Source organism: Lolium perenne, chromosome 1, assembly GCF_019359855.2.
Source record: "Lolium perenne isolate Kyuss_39 chromosome 1, Kyuss_2.0, whole genome shotgun sequence".
In the NCBI taxonomy this organism is placed as follows: domain Eukaryota; kingdom Viridiplantae; phylum Streptophyta; class Magnoliopsida; order Poales; family Poaceae; genus Lolium; species Lolium perenne.
Window position 1 is genome coordinate 196744245 of NC_067244.2, and position 12706 is coordinate 196756950.

Genomic DNA, 12706 nt, shown 5'->3' on the forward strand with positions numbered 1-12706 from the left:
GGTAGTACACTTCTAGGAAACAGGGGTCTTATTTTTTCTCCACTGACTTGTTGCATTAAAGCACTTGGCCCCGCCTTGCAGTTTCCAAAACAATTATCACTCAAACACGATACTCAGTTGAATCATGGAGTCTAGGCACCACTTATTTTTATATCAGAATTATCTACTCGATGTGTAACTTTTTGTAACTTGAGTTTAAATTCTCAATTTGATTTTGTTGACTGAATCATGACAACTTATTTCATCTCTTATGCAGCCAAGCTGAGTAGCTAAACTGACAGAGGGACCAAGTTTACTAGTCCTCGCAGACGTGACACATAATTTTTTTGCTTCCTTATATGAAAAACATGGTGAATCTGAGCCTGGCGATTTCCTGGAAAGGCTGATGATGGGAACATGTTAGTCAGAGTTCAGAAGGGGAAAAAGGGAACACCTTGGGTTGTTGTGTGTGTGCCACTATGTAGCACGTCGTTTTCTTGTCATTAGTCTACTATGTTTGGCCGTTGTTGGATGGAAAATTTGGAAGATAGTCACCAAGGATGACTGATTCAACTTTGTTATTCAGTTTCTAGGGGAAGCTGAGACTGGGTTATGAGTTATCTGGTGCGCATGCGCCAGTTCAGTCTGGTAACACGTGTAGTGTGATGGATAAAGGTACGTGCCTTATTGTTTTTTAATTGAATACTCAAGTTTACAATCAGTGCACGAATCTGTTGGAAGTATAAGATCTGAGTTCGGTTCTGTAGTTTGTTCTGTGTCTTCTAAAGAATCATAGTATGACGCATTTGCATGCAAGTAAAAAAAGCGGAAAGCGCTAAGTGAGTGGTAGGCCAACGCCTATTGCAATCACCACTTAAGCGCACGAGCGTTTGTATGAACGGACTGGCAGCCGGTTGCATTTTTCAACGCATATAAGGTCCAATATTCCTTCAAGGTCCAATATTCCTTCAATAGTAGCCCAATAAGGCAATATTGGCCCGGTGAGGCTCATATGAAACCCTAGCGTGCCCAGGTCAATCTGAACCATCTATATTCTTTAATCTTTACGTCCATCTACTCTCTTCTACCCCCTCGGATTCATATTATTCATATTACTTACATTTAATATGGATGTATCTAAAACTAAAATATATTGTGCTTATGCTTCTATAGACCCCTAATCTCAAAACAGTGTAACCCCGTATTTTGGTATAATTTAGAGCATCAGGCTCTAAAATTTAGCGCTGCAGCGCGTTCGATCCGGATACAACGCACAGCGTTGACGCGAGCTTCACCGGAGGCCTCTATTTTACTGCGCAACCAAGAAAACCAAAAACAGTCTTTCACCAGCTGTAGAGCTCCACAAACAAATTTCTTCAACATACATACAACAAAGATCAAACATGCCACAAATAAATCTGGAAAAATCAACTAAATTTCACAACTCTACGGCGGCTTAACAGAGAGAGAGCAAGCTAGTCTCTTTGTTTTAGCAAATCCATCTAGCTAGCAATCAATTTAGAAACCGCTAGTCCATTCCATGCGCGAGGCCGCTGCAAGCAAACGATTGAGCAGCCCAGCAAGCAAGTGATGCGGCCACAACAAGCAAGCGGGAGGCGAAGCTCAACCTGCTGGCCGCGGCGGACGCCCAGGGCAGGCGCGCGAGGAGGGCCGCGACGGGCGGAGCTCCGGGATTCAGGGGCCAGGCTGGGCTGGCGGAGCTCGACGAAGGTTCAGGCAGAGGTCCAGGCGAGGCCAAGCGCGGCCGCTGGACCTCCTCGTCATCGCAGCGCGGAGGGCCGGGCGCGACCGGTGGACCTCCTTGTCATCGCAACGCGGAGAGGCAGGCGAGGCCAAGACATTTCATAGCCGTTTTTCTTTCGCGGTGGGATGGATCGCGGTGCTGGTTTACAGCGCACGCTAGCCGGCGCACCAGATATATCGCTTTGGATAGCACAAACTCCGCGCGTACTAAAATATCACTAAAATATTCACAGTGCGACCTACTTTGCAGCATCTGCTGGAGGGCGTAAAAACACATTCGGTGCTGTATATTGACGGTTTTTTTAGCGCAACCCTGAGATGCTCTTAATCTTAGCCATCCTATCCATAATCCTGAACAGGTATCGTTTAATCTCAACCGTTCTTGTGTTTCACTCAGGAAGATACCTCTTCGATGGTTTACACTGTTTTGAAATTTGAGGATCTATGAAATTACTAGATACATTCATACTAGAGTCAACAAATATGGGTCGAATGTAGTATCTTTTTTCTCTCACCTACTCCCTTCAGGCATGCATCAATGGCCTTGCTGCAGCTCCTCTTCCATGGATTCCCTGACTCCCTCCCCCCGTCTATCTGCCCTCACCCTCTCCTTCCGTGCAATCACCCCTCCTTCCCTACTCCGTTTCCTCTACCATATTCCAGCAATAGCACGACCAGATCCCTAGGCTCGCTTACTTGAACGCTCAGGCCAGAAGCGAAGCGGAAGACCACGCGCCTAGGCGTACTCTTTTTTTAACGTTGATATTGGCCAAAGGGAGTGATGAAGCACATAGTGGCATGGTAAAAAAACATGAAGATGGAAAAAATATTTTTTATAATTTATATGCACATATATGACTTTTTACATGTATTGTACAACACTGCTATACAAATCACTAGTGTACATGTACACGAGTTCTACACCGGCTGTACAAAGAACGGGCCTAAAGCCCGTTACCCCCACCTACTGTGGGGGCAAGGCGACGGTCCGAAGACTAGATTTTAAACCGCGTCATCCCGTTGTAGCTTAGCAGTATGGTACAAAACAATTCCAAGATTAACCTATTCGCTTCAGAAATATGCTGCTCGACCCGCCGAGAGAAGAGGAAGCATGTTTGCCGTCGCCGGTGCGGCGCATGGACACATGGATCGCATCGCGCGCACGGCCAACACAGAGGGACCTTGTTCCGGAAGATCGGGTGCGGTGCGGCCGGTCATTAAATTGCGCCGGCATCTACGACTAAAGACACGGCCGCGTTTTAGGGTTGCAACCGCAGGTATGTCGTCATCGATCCTGCAACCTATGTATCAGGCTTTGCACCATTGGGATCTTACAGCCACGATGAGAGCGCATGTGGAGTGATTGCCGTAAAGTTAATGTGTTAGGACACCTACCTGGAGGGCTGCTGTTTGATCAAAGGGAAGAAAAACCAGGCTCCCGTCCGGCCGTCCCATTCCTGCCGATTGAACCGGGAGCGAAACGTAGCCACCGGTAGCAATCTACCTCTCGAGGGCTTGAGGCCATCTCGCCGCTGCTGGCCGGCTCATCTCCAAATGGAGAGGGCAGGCTCAACGTGGCATTTTCAAGGCAGCGTCGCGGCGAGAGCTCTAGGCGGTGTGCTTGGGAACAGCGTGAGGAATCGGCGCGGCTCCTCCGCGGCTGTGGGGCTTGAGAGCCTGTCGGATCATTCGTTAAATCGGCAGTACCAGTGCATTGATCTACAACTATTGTGTGGATTCTGTCGGTGCAAGGGGTATAACTTTCTTTCGTGAAGCTCATCGTCAAAGTAGGAGCTGCCTCTTCCTTTGACGCATGGGCTCCGTCGTTGTTTAGGGTTTAGGGTTTAACGCTACCTTGTGCCTGCCGCTAGCTCGTGCCTGACTGATCTCTATGATCTCTTCCGCATCGTTGGACTAGCGTCGTTGTTTAGGGTTTATGGTTTAATGCTAGTCCGCTCTGATTACGGCAAGTCCAACGAAATTTGGCCGGATTTTCGGTGACTATGGCGATCGTATGGTGGCAATTGGCTGAAATTTCCTTCGCGCCAATGCCTTGTTCGAGATGCAGTGTTCGTGGGCCGGGGCAGGTCCAAATCGCATCGTGCGTACGTGCCGAGATAGGGTCCATAGAGATGTATTCACAGTAGCGATTAAATCCGGCCTGGCGAGCCGACGTTAGGAAGCAAGCTACCTACCCAACAGCCCAAGCGTGATTTCCGGCCGTAACACGGTAACAGTCCGCGTCGGCCGCCTGGCTATGGCTAGCTAGGCCTCAAGCTAACATGATTAAACACGAAATCTATATTGTATAGGGCTACGTATCTTTCCAAACCCAACACACCATCTAGCTCCACGCCTCCACGCCGACCGATCGCCATGGCCGCCGTCGGGAACCCTCCTGGTCCCGACCACGGCCACCTCCACGATGGCGTCGCGACGCCGCAGGCAGACACGCGGGGCATGCAAGTGTTCATGTGCCAGGTGGCCCTTGTTTCTTTCCTGCTATTCATAGCCTCCCTGACCCTCACCTTGTTGCGCTTGGGCTCCTGTTCTGAAAGGAGTACCCATGGTGTCGTCGCGCTCGTCCTGGAGATCGCAGGTTTCGCTGGAACGGGCTTTGGCTGCTGGTTTATCAGCAGGCTCGTAAGAGGGAGGTGGATATAGGTTGATCTGATACTCGTGTTGCTGCTGAAGATCGAACCAGTGTCGTGGTCAGAAATACATCTGTTTATGCACCAGTATGTAATGTGCATCCATCTTATGTAAGTGCGACGATTAATTAATGCATACATGTCCTATTTTTTCCTTCACTGGGATTTAGACAATTCTTCTGTACGATCGAGTATTCAACAATGTAATGTCCTCTGCTCTGCTCCTTTGGGGTGATCTGATGTTGGTCAGAAATTGGGATGTGTTCCCCTTTAACCAATTGTTAGGTTAATCTAACCTAGGTCAGATGGTTCACCCAAAAAACCATCAGGTTCTTTAGCTTGGATCCAAATTAACCAAGGGTAATCCGCCCCATGCACGCCTCCCAGCGACCAATACCTAGCACCGTCTACCGTCGTGCCTACCAAGCGCCGCCTTCACCACCGCCGAAAGCCTCCTGCAACACGCGCACCAAAAGCTAAGTACTTGAGAATCAGTTGTGGCCCCAAGGGAGAAGGGGGGGGGGGGGGGGGGGATTCAAAAAGAGATGTAGGGTACCCGCCTCCATACTGGTGTTAATTCAGCTTGTTATTCCACAACTATGTTACAAAGGTGTGAAATGAACCACATAAAGTTTACAATCAAAGTTGGAATATTTTGAAAGGTTATGATCTGAGTTCGATTTTGTTCACGGTTGTTGTGTTTCTTCTCAATAATAATAGCATGGTATATTTTTTTGCAAGTATGTAACATTGTATTTATTAGCCAATGGCAGTGAAGTACATAGTGGAAGAAAACATGAAAGTAACAAATGTTTTTCACAATTTATATGCACATCCATATTTTTTACATGTATTGTACGATATTGCTATACATAGAAATATACATGTACACGAGATGTACAACAGCTGCGCAAAGAACTGTCCCCCACCAACTGTGGGGGCAACAATGTGTGCTGGAACCAACTTTTAAGATCAACCACATATTTTATTAATAAAAAGTCAAGTAACACGAACAAATAAACGTGGAAACTAAAAGAACTATCAAGAGAAAATAGTTGTACATAAAATTTTGCAGATAGAATCCTAAGGGATAAAAAATGCAAAACTATCCTAGGGTTTTCTACACTTCGCCGAAACCAGCGACCGCCGCCAAACTTCAACGCCGCCTAGACTTACGTTGGATGAGACACCGACCTTCACCATTACTAGATCCAGAATCATCATCGCCAACGGGTGTTCCGAGTCAAACCCATTGCAAGCAGAGGTGGACCCAATAATTTTTCGAAGCCTGGGCAGGTCACAAAGCAACTAAACTTCATCCTAGTCAAATATAAGCATTATTTGGAGCTAATCGTGTTTTCTCAATAGTTTTAACGCGGAAACACCGATAAAATACATTACACGTTCACAACATATTCCTATGTTCACAAGTTCATTACACATTCCAATATTTGCAAGTTAACAAACCATTTAAATGCTAATCTTGCACAATGCTAGGAAGAAGTTGATGTTTGAATCAATACTTCAAGGTTCAAACCAGTAAAGTTAAATAATTCTTAGTCGATGTTGGATTTGAGAACGAAAATTACACTAAAATTGAACTAAAACTAAATAGTGATAAAATTGGAAACCAAAATATGTCTGTCTTCTGCCCGTTGAAGTCGAGCCCAACGAGCCTGCCGGAGTGCTCGTCGGCGCTTGCGGATGCCAAATGCGGTGTTAATTCAAAAAGAGATGTAGGGTACCCGCCTCCATACTGGTGTTAATTCAGCTTGTTATTCCACAACTATGTTACAAAGGTGTGAAATGAACCACATAAAGTTTACAATCAAAGTTGGAATATTTTGAAAGGTTATGATCTGAGTTCGATTTTGTTCACGGTTGTTGTGTTTCTTCTCAATAATAATAGCATGGTATTTTTTTTGCAAGTATGTAACATTGTATTTATTAGCCAATGGCAGTGAAGTACATAGTGGAAGAAAACATGAAAGTAACAAATGTTTTTCACAATTTATATGCACATCCATATTTTTTACATGTATTGTACGACATTGATATACATAGACATGTACACGAGATGTACAACAGCTGCGCAAAGAACTGTCCCCCACCAACTGTGGGGGCAACAATATGTGCTGGAACCAGCTTTTGAGATCAACCACATATTTTATTAATAAAAAGTGAAGTAACACGAACAAATAAACGTGGAAACTAAAAGAACTATCAAGAGAAAATAGTTGTACATAAAATTTTGCAGATAGAATCCTAAGGGATAAAAAATGCAAAACTATCCTAGGGTTTTCTACACTTCGCCGAAACCAGCGACCGTCGCCAAACTTCAACGCCGCCTAGACTTACGTTGGATGAGACACCGACCTTCACCATTACTAGATCCAGAATCATCATCGCCAACGGGTGTTCCGAGTCAAACCCATTGCAAGCAGAGGCGGACCCAATAATTTTTCGAAGCCTGGGCAGGTCACAAAGCAACTAAACTTCTTCCTAGTCAAATATAAACATTATTTGGAGCTAATCGTGTTTTCTCAATAGTTTTAACACGGAAACACCGATAAAATACATTACACCTTCACAACATATTCCTATGTTCACAAGTTCATTACACATTCCAATATTTGCAAGTTAACAAACCATTTAAATGCTAATCTTGCACAATGCTAGGAAGAAGTTGATGTTTGAATCAAATACTTCAAGGTTCAAACCAGTAAAGTTGAATAATTCTTAGTCGATGTTGGATTTGAGAACGAAAATTACACTAAAATTGAACTAAAACTAAATAGTGATAAAATTGGAAACCAAAATATGTCTGTCTTCTGCCCGTTGAAGTCGAGCCCAACGAGCCTGCCGGAGTGCTCGTCGGCGCTTGCGGATGCCAGATGCGGCGGGGCCTGGCCGCCGATGCTACCTGGGATGAGCACCGGCGCCAAAACCGCTCCACCTCTCGGGTCTCCTTCCTCCATTCTCTGTCGACATTGGCCTTGGTGTCTAGGGCTGGGTGGGATTGGGGTCGACCGCCGTCGCCAAAACCGTTCCACCTCCCGGGTCTCCTTCCTCCATTCTCTGTTGACATTGGCCTTGGCGTCTAGGGCTAGGTGGGATTGGGGTCGGCTGCCAGACGAGCAGCCGATCAAGGGTTTTGGCCTTTCCGGTGCATCTGGTTGGGGAACCGAAGACTCTGGATATCGTTGCTCTACTTCCAATCGAAGCGTTGAAAGGTTGTATTCACTAAGTCGCTCTATCGTTTATTGCTGGTATGTTTCCTTCGCGTGTGAGGTGGGATGACCAAGCTGCGTGTCCTCCTGCCCCGGGCAAATCCCAATAGCCCGGGCAAGGCCCAATAGCTCGATGATTTTTGCTCCTCGTGTTCTTGGTTTTTCTTGGTAAACTTGACTTCGCGCAGGAAGCGAGCGCCACCGAAACTCGGGCAAGCTCGGGCGGTAGGGACGACGCTGCATCTGCCCGTGACTGCAAGCAGCTAGCAAGACACATGTCATCGTGTCACCTCGACCGGTGTGGACGTTCCGTGCTGCCTTGGACAAAGATATACAACATTCCATAGAAGAAATTTCTATGTGCTAGATATTTCAATTTTTTCACTTGTGGGTCTGCTATGGATTTCCTTGTTATGTGCATGAGACATCTGATCTTGGTGCACAAATTATACATAGTAATAGATCCGAATATGGTTTAAACAGAAACAAATTAAAGATTAACTGTAAACAACAACGTCTAACTCAACAAGATCTTGGTATCACTCACGAAAACTAAAATCTAGCGCTTCCCCAACAACACAATTTGTGCAAATTGCCTATTTAGCACTCTCAAAACAATTAATTTGACACTACTCTACATCACCGACGGTCAGATCGGCCGGGTACTCCACCATATAGTTTTGGAGTATCAGGGTACTGTAAAAAATCCTCAAAAAATAATGCTTTTCACAAGATAAATTTTCTCTTTTTTACATAGATCACAAAAAAAATTATTTTTTCGTGAAACTTGACGAACACATATATATTATGGAGATGTACATGTAGAAATTTTTATCAAAAAAATTCAACACTTCAAAATATGATTTTTTTGGTAGAGGGATCATGCGCATTCGGGAGTCAAATTAAATTTTCGATGCGGAAGGACAATCATACAGCTACGAAAGTCATACATATAGTAAGTTAGTAACTCATATCCTCAATCAATCGGCACATGCAGCATGCATGATGAAGATGCAAAGTAACAGGACTGCATGTACGATTCTTGGCTAACGTATATAAGAGTCTAGTTATTCTAGTTCTATATGTGCTCAAGCCAACTCCCGCTTTTCAATTCCCGCACGGGTTGAGGAAGTGGGGCAGAGTGCAGAACTGTAAATGGGTTCTGAATGAGCATGATAATGGCGTAATATGTTATGATCTATTATTGAACGTTGCTGCGAGTATATATATATGGCTTTGGGTGTAGGGTAGTTCATGGGACCATATCATGTAGACGACGAGCTTCCATAATTTTATAACCCGTCTGATGAATTTTGTTTTCAGGGGAGAACATGGTCTGGGCTGGGAGATGTTTGGTCAAGGGTAATCACAAACGTCAGAAGGTGGCGGCTTCTTTGCAAGGATGCTCATACATCTCTCTTGGACCGAAACCTGATGATACTGGAAAGAACAAGAGGCGAGCTTCTACGGATCGCCTGGTGATGTCAAGCTGGACCTGAATTCATGAAGTCCTGGAAAAAATTTGCTTAGCCTGCTTACTTAGTTTAGGTCCTTTTTGTTTTCATGTTGAACGAGTGGTGGCCTTTGCCCTGTGATGCATTCCTGGTACTGTAACTTGACACACTCTTGGTTGCTTTAATGGAACCAGGGGGGTAAAACCCCTTTTATCTAAAAAAAAAACCCGTCTGATGACCAACAATTATGCTATGTCTTAGTGAAATACGAGTGTTTCATGTCAAAAAGAAAGGTATAATAAATTTTTGAAATAACTCTATTCAATTCTGCCAAATTTGCTCGTCACTATATTAATTCATGCACAGGGTTGATGCTTAGTCTTATTTGTAGGCCATGCAGTTTAATGGTGCATATGTCAATACCATCTACCAATACTTGTCCAATACACGGATGGACGGCGCATAAAAGTGTCTGAATCAATGTTGACTTTTCACCACCTACTAGTACAGAAGGGGGCCTTTAAATTTATATATAAGTCAAATCGAAGATATTGCTTTTACACGATTGGCACCGTCTAGCGGAAGGTGTGGATCGGCCTGCAGATTGATGGCCTTCCACACTGCCGCTTCTGAATCATTTTCCGCTCACAGCGCTCGTACAGTTTCCTGAGCTCGATGGTGCAAGTCACGAGGCTCTGCACTCTAACTTCTTCTTATTAAATGAAATTAACGCAAGTTTTCATTTCTTTCAAAAGTAAATTCTAAGATCACTTAAGGTTAAATTTTCCAAAAGGCTCTTAATTAGTTCTGTCTAAAAGCTGCAACCTAGTTTGGCACAACCAAAACGATAGTACAGGTGGAACGGTGGCCATGAGCAGACCTCTCATAATGGGCAGGAAATGAGTACATTCGCTTCTTTTTTTCTGAACGGATTCCAGTTTGTTCTACAGTAATAATATAACTGACTGTCGAAACATAGTTCCCGCTTCGAAAAAAAATTGTCGAAACTCAGTTCATTTCACGTGGACGGACGTGCAATCCAGAGGGAGCTCAGAGCGCGCAGCCGGGAGAAGTAGTCGCTGATCGCGAGCAGAGCTCGTGCACATTGGCGGGTGGTCAGTATCCGCTGCACTTCCTGAAGAATCCGAAGCCGCAGATCATCAGCCTGCAGAACGGAAGAATCACCAGAAAGCAGTTCAGCAGCATCTGAGTATGTAACACACATAACTTTACGGTACAACCATGGGCAGGAGAAGTCTACCTGCCGCAGGAGGATTTCCAGAGCGCCAAGCTTTGCCACCGCCATTTGGCCCGTGTAATCGCCAGAGGGGCCTGCTGTGCGGCACAGGGACGAGGACGATCCCGACGAGGCGACGGTTTCCACGACCGACTGCCGCAGCGCTTCCATCTCTCGAGAAAGAGCGTCTTCGGCTTGCTGGGAGGAATGTTGCAGCACAGATATACTATCGAGCTGCTTCTCTGTCAGGGGTTCCAGCCGACTCGCGAGTAACTGCGGCAAATGCATCAACTTCAGAAAGAGGTAGCCCAATGTAGGGAGGTGACAGAAAAGAGTATAGTTCATCAACAAGCTTTGACGATTGGTGATTGGATACTGGGACCTTGAGAAGCTCCGATGGCCGGAAGCCGCCGAGCCAGAGGAAACACCTCTCGACGGGGGTCGTCCATGTTCCCGACAGGACCTGGAAGGCGTCGGCCTTGGTCGCGGCATCCTTCAGCCTGAAGATTTCGTGGCAGCGTGCCATGATGGCGTCAATGATCGCCTGAAGGTCGCTGTCGCCGGCGTGGGCGTTGACGGCGGCTCTGAGCTCATCTAACTGCTTGCTGTGCTCCTCCAGCCACCGTGCGTACTCCACTCCGAATGCCAAAGCCCCTGTAGATCGGAAGATGTGGTGGTTTTTCACAAGCCAGAAGACAGAATGTGAGAGTGGTTTCTGTTACCATTTCCATTGGCTGAATGGGGCTGATCTCCCGAAGTAGAAACCAAAAAGCCCTGAATAAGTAAGCAAACAAATTATCACTTACCAGCATATATGTTGACAACTACGCAAATGGATAATGTAGAATCGGGAAAATGAAGAGCATGCCTGCCGGCGAGCACGCTGGAGCTCCTGCTCCAGTTGAGCCAGTTTCAGGTTGCTACTCTCAAGCTGTTGGACATATGCCTGGGGAAGAGGAGGAGGATGAAATGGTGGGGATATGAAATAAGGTTGCCAGAAAATCCTTGCCCCAAGATGTTCAAAGGAGCACGTGGATCGTACCTTTTTCCGTAGCCGGCTTCTCCTTGCAGCTTCACGGTTTTGGGCAAGACGACGAAGTGTCTGCCAGTAAACAAAAGTGAATTCAAATCTATAACAGCTTCATCACATGATCCATTTACTGAAGGTGTAGTGATCACTATCAGTTGTATGGATACCTTTTGACCCTGTTTACCATTTGGCTTGCCACTGGATTCTGAAGGTGTGAGCGCACCAACATGCCCATGTTCGAACTGATCAGTACAGATAAGTTGAGTGAACATCATATGCGGCAAACACTATGCTTCCAACAGTTTTTGCACATGCGTTGAAATTGAATAGGGAGACTCCATTCTCGAAAAAAAATAAGGAGACTCCACGATGCCAAGGATAAAACAGTTACCGCCGGGCTCATCTTCTCGACGTCTAGATCTGTGGATGTATCAGTCCCACCAGGGCTCGCGTAATCCATGTCCGACTCTTCCCAGCTACCAATTACGACCGTCGTTAATTACTGCTAGCAGTTAGCACAGCCAGATTTTGTTGTGCAGCAAGAAGCAGGGAAGACAGCTGCTGGAGCAGGTTTTCGGAGCAGAGTCACGCATCAGTATTCTGAAGAAAAACATGGGACAAATCGAGCCACTATTCAGCAAAAATAAAGAGAATGCAGATGCAAGATCGGTGCAGCAATCATGGGTCGAAGATATGATGATTACCTCAGAATGAAACCCGAACAGTTCACACATACTTGGGAGCTCTCTCGCTAACAGATGAAGAGCAGCAGAAGAAGGTAGTAGAAAGAGTTGCACCATAGGGCCAACAGATCACTAATCCTTAGAGAACTGGCAGACGATGTATATATAGCTCCAGTTAGGAACGGACACAGTTGGGCGACAAATCTGTTGTATAGGTTACATCATATATCTTCCGGTATCTTTCATCATCTTCTTTTTTTCTAAAATGAAGTATCTTGTGGTATCTCCCTGTAATCAAGGATGGTGGCGTGATGTGCATATCTAGCTGCTGACGCTGTAGCGCAGATACAGAAATCTGTGCTAGCTAGCACGGACACAAGTACACGTAATTCAGAATCGATGCGGTTTATCGCAGATATATATGGAGTAGACAGGTTGTACTCTTTCTTTTTCACGATCGGACTACCGCGTGCAAGCATCATCCAATGTGTCGCCTCGTCGTGTGTACAACAGCGACGCGACGTGACACAGCTCATGTGCCTTTGCATTAGGCTGCATAGGTTTAGATGCATCCATTATGAAAAATGCATTTCAAATGTATTTCGAAATGTTCAAAAAATCCAGAAACAAAAATCAAAGTATAGATGATGATATTCTATGTGTGCACACAATGTTTGT

The 12706-nt window shown here is 45.5% G+C and overlaps 1 protein-coding gene across 3 annotated transcripts; it reads right to left on the bottom strand.

The window, feature by feature from the left end:
- Window positions 1-9799: 9799 nt before the first annotated feature.
- Window positions 9800-12179, bottom strand: LOC127317849 (transcription factor TGAL1). 3 transcript variants are annotated; one of them, XM_051348451.1, is made up of 9 exons: window positions 12050-12179; window positions 11737-11945; window positions 11513-11587; window positions 11358-11417; window positions 11184-11261; window positions 11038-11089; window positions 10698-10969; window positions 10340-10588; window positions 9800-10243 (listed from the first exon to the last, which is right to left on the bottom strand). In XM_051348451.1, exons 2-9 carry the CDS (start codon window positions 11803-11805, stop codon window positions 10097-10099), a joined length of 1002 nt encoding a protein of 333 aa, XP_051204411.1. In that variant the 5' UTR covers window positions 11806-11945; window positions 12050-12179; the 3' UTR covers window positions 9800-10096. The 3 variants fall into 3 exon arrangements, with proteins under 3 accessions (XP_051204411.1, XP_051204416.1, XP_051204423.1); XM_051348456.2 differs by having other exon boundaries at window positions 11737-11903; window positions 12050-12171; XM_051348463.2 differs by having other exon boundaries at window positions 11737-11906; window positions 12050-12171.
- Window positions 12180-12706: the final 527 nt, after the last annotated feature.

Excerpts from the sequence above, each read along its gene's own strand:
- LOC127317849 (XM_051348451.1), bottom strand. The coding sequence starts at position 11,805 with ATGGATTACGCGAGCCCTGGTGGGACTGATACATCCACAGATCTAGAC. Across the intron at positions 11,090-11,183 it reads TCCAGCGTGCTCGCCGGCAG|GGCTTTTTGGTTTCTACTTC; the intron begins GCATGCTCTTCA and ends TTACTTATTCAG. Across the intron at positions 10,970-11,037 it reads CCATTCAGCCAATGGAAATG|GGGCTTTGGCATTCGGAGTG; the intron begins GTAACAGAAACC and ends TCCGATCTACAG.